The 2301-nt window shown below is 47.7% G+C and overlaps 1 protein-coding gene across 1 annotated transcript in view; it reads left to right on the plus strand.

The window, feature by feature from the left end:
* Positions 1 to 672, plus strand: part of LOC310859931 (protein crumbs homolog 1-like) — a gene marked incomplete at its 5' end in the record, with an annotated part of 29248 nt that extends 28576 nt beyond the window's left edge. Inside the window, 2 exons of the mRNA XM_083766696.1 lie at positions 1 to 83; positions 399 to 672. The exon at positions 1 to 83 is cut by the window's left edge and continues 202 nt beyond it. Of these exons, the coding sequence (XP_083622822.1) occupies positions 1 to 83; positions 399 to 623 (308 nt within the window). The 3' untranslated portion in view covers positions 624 to 672. The remainder of the gene's footprint in view (positions 84 to 398) is intronic.
* Positions 673 to 2301: the final 1629 nt, after the last annotated feature.

Here is a 2301-nt window from a genome sequence, read left to right on the forward strand (position 1 = left end):
CTGGTGGTCCCAGCCCCCCCCCTGGTGGTCCCAGCCCCCCCGCTGGGCTGACAAGCGCATCCATCAACACGCTGGCAGCGCATGTGGAGCGCCTGGTCTAATGTAGCTATAACTGTGTGTGTGTGTGTGTGTGTGTGTGTGTGTGTGTGTGTGTGTGTGTGTGTGTGTGTGTTTGTATGTGTGAGTGTGAGGGAGGGAGAGAGTGGGTTAGAGCAGATGCATCCTCATCCTCACTCACACCCTATATACCACCTGAGTCCTCTGTTACTACCCATGACTCTCCATTAGGGCCAGCTCGCTCCTTCACTGATTCCTTCTCTCCTTTCCCCTCCCTCCCTCCCTCCTTCCCTCCCTCCTTCCCTCCCTCCCTCCTTCCCTCCCTCCCTGCATGCTTCAAGTTGTCTGCTGCCGAGGCTGTGACCTCCTCCCGCCTCCTGCTGTCTGTGAGTGTGGTGACGGTGGTCCTGCTGCTGCTTCTGGTCCTGTCCTCCGTCTGCCTGGTGGTGGCGCTCAACCGCCGGGCCACCCACGGCACCTACAGCCCCAGCCGACAGGAGAAGGACGGCTCACGCGTGGAGATGTGGAACATCACCCAACCGCCTCCTGTGGAGAGACTCATATGATGGGAGACACGTGGCCGTCAATGCACTTCATAGAAAAGTCCAATTAGCCGGGGAGGCGGAGCCACCCGTCCAAAATTATGTGATGTCATGACATACTTTTTATTTGTTTCTATTTGGTCTTAAGGTCCACAGAATGAGAGGTCTGCTCTGCCGGAAATATCGGGAAAAAGAGTTATGGCCATTTTTGTATACCACTAACCACACCATAGACAACCAATATAACCAATCAGAAGTCATGATTCGGAATCCATTCCAAACATTAGTTTTGCATGAAACACAAGCTCCTTGGCCTAAATTTGGCCATATGCACTTATGCCTAAATGTGCTGACCTCATCACATTTGTGATGAGTGTTTTTCGTGCAAAACTAATGTTTGGAATGGATTCAGAACATTTTGCATTATCTTGGTTGTCTATATGGTGTGGCATACAAAAATGTCCATAACTTTTTTTTCGTGATGTTTCCGGCAGAGCAGACCTCTCATTCTGTGGACCTTAATGACCAAGTGAATAGCAAAAACACAAATAAAAAGTAAGTCATGACATCACAGGTTAATCCTTTTGGGCCCGTGGCTCCCCGGCTAAATGGTCTGTGGTGTCACTATAAAGCCTCGTCACACATTGAACATAGCAGACCTACAAGCACACACTATGCATCGGACTTCACCTTCACCAGACTGAGCCGTAGCGCTAATCTGAATAAGAATTCAGGATTATTATTCAGAATCAGAACATTTAAAAAAGAGAAGGCCAAACTTGAATTATCCTCTTTCAATCTGCCAAGCTTTTGTTTCATAATAATCCACTGCAGACATGTTATGAGCTACTTTCTGTCAAGAAAGTGTTGGAGTTTGGAAGCACTCGTCGAAGTCACTGAACGGCCCTGCGTACCACCTATTTCAAATTTGCACATATTAGGAAGTTCAACAAACCATTCGGCACAAACAAGGGACTAAATTAATTTCGCTCCTATGCCACCAAAATGTGGAATGTACCAACAGTCATTAAGACATGCGAATCCCTTTACTCCTTCAAAACCGCTCTCAAAGGGCACCTACGGATGGCTGCAATTGAGACACACACACCATGCATTTTGAATGAAGGCAGACAGCGATGTGTCTTTGGCCACTGACCGTATTGTTCCGTGTTGTTTTTTCTCTGTGAATAAGAATAAGTGTGTCCGTGGTGTTGAAGACGCAGAGGGCAAGACAGTGACGTATCACGGCGACAAAGCACAGGAGTGAACAGCACTTACACACACGTGTATGACTTGGCCACCTGGCGCACAAAGTTGTGCGCTCAAATGTAATAATAGATTAGGTGAGAACTGCAAACAGGTGATTGTATTCAATTAGGTGAGTAAGTATCATTATGTGACAACCATGCAAAGTGACTGTGAGCTACCGTATGACATCATGGCTCATTGTAGAATTGATAGAGAAAATACATTAAAAATATATCATTGTTGTCGGGTGGAAACCTTGTAGGTCAGGCACAAAAGACGGCCTCCAGGTGGCGCTATAAATTTTTTTGGGGCAGAGGTTATCATCGTTGGCATCTGGTTAACGGTGCCGGAGATTAGCTGGTAACAGACGGACGGACAGACGCATGCACGCACACACACGGACGGAGTGCAAAACATACTGCCTACCATGCCCATACTGCCTACCATGCCCCCC

This window comes from Protomyctophum parallelum (genome assembly GCF_964188405.1).
Source record: "Protomyctophum parallelum genome assembly, chromosome: 6".
Classification (NCBI taxonomy): Eukaryota; Metazoa; Chordata; class Actinopteri; order Myctophiformes; family Myctophidae; genus Protomyctophum; species Protomyctophum parallelum.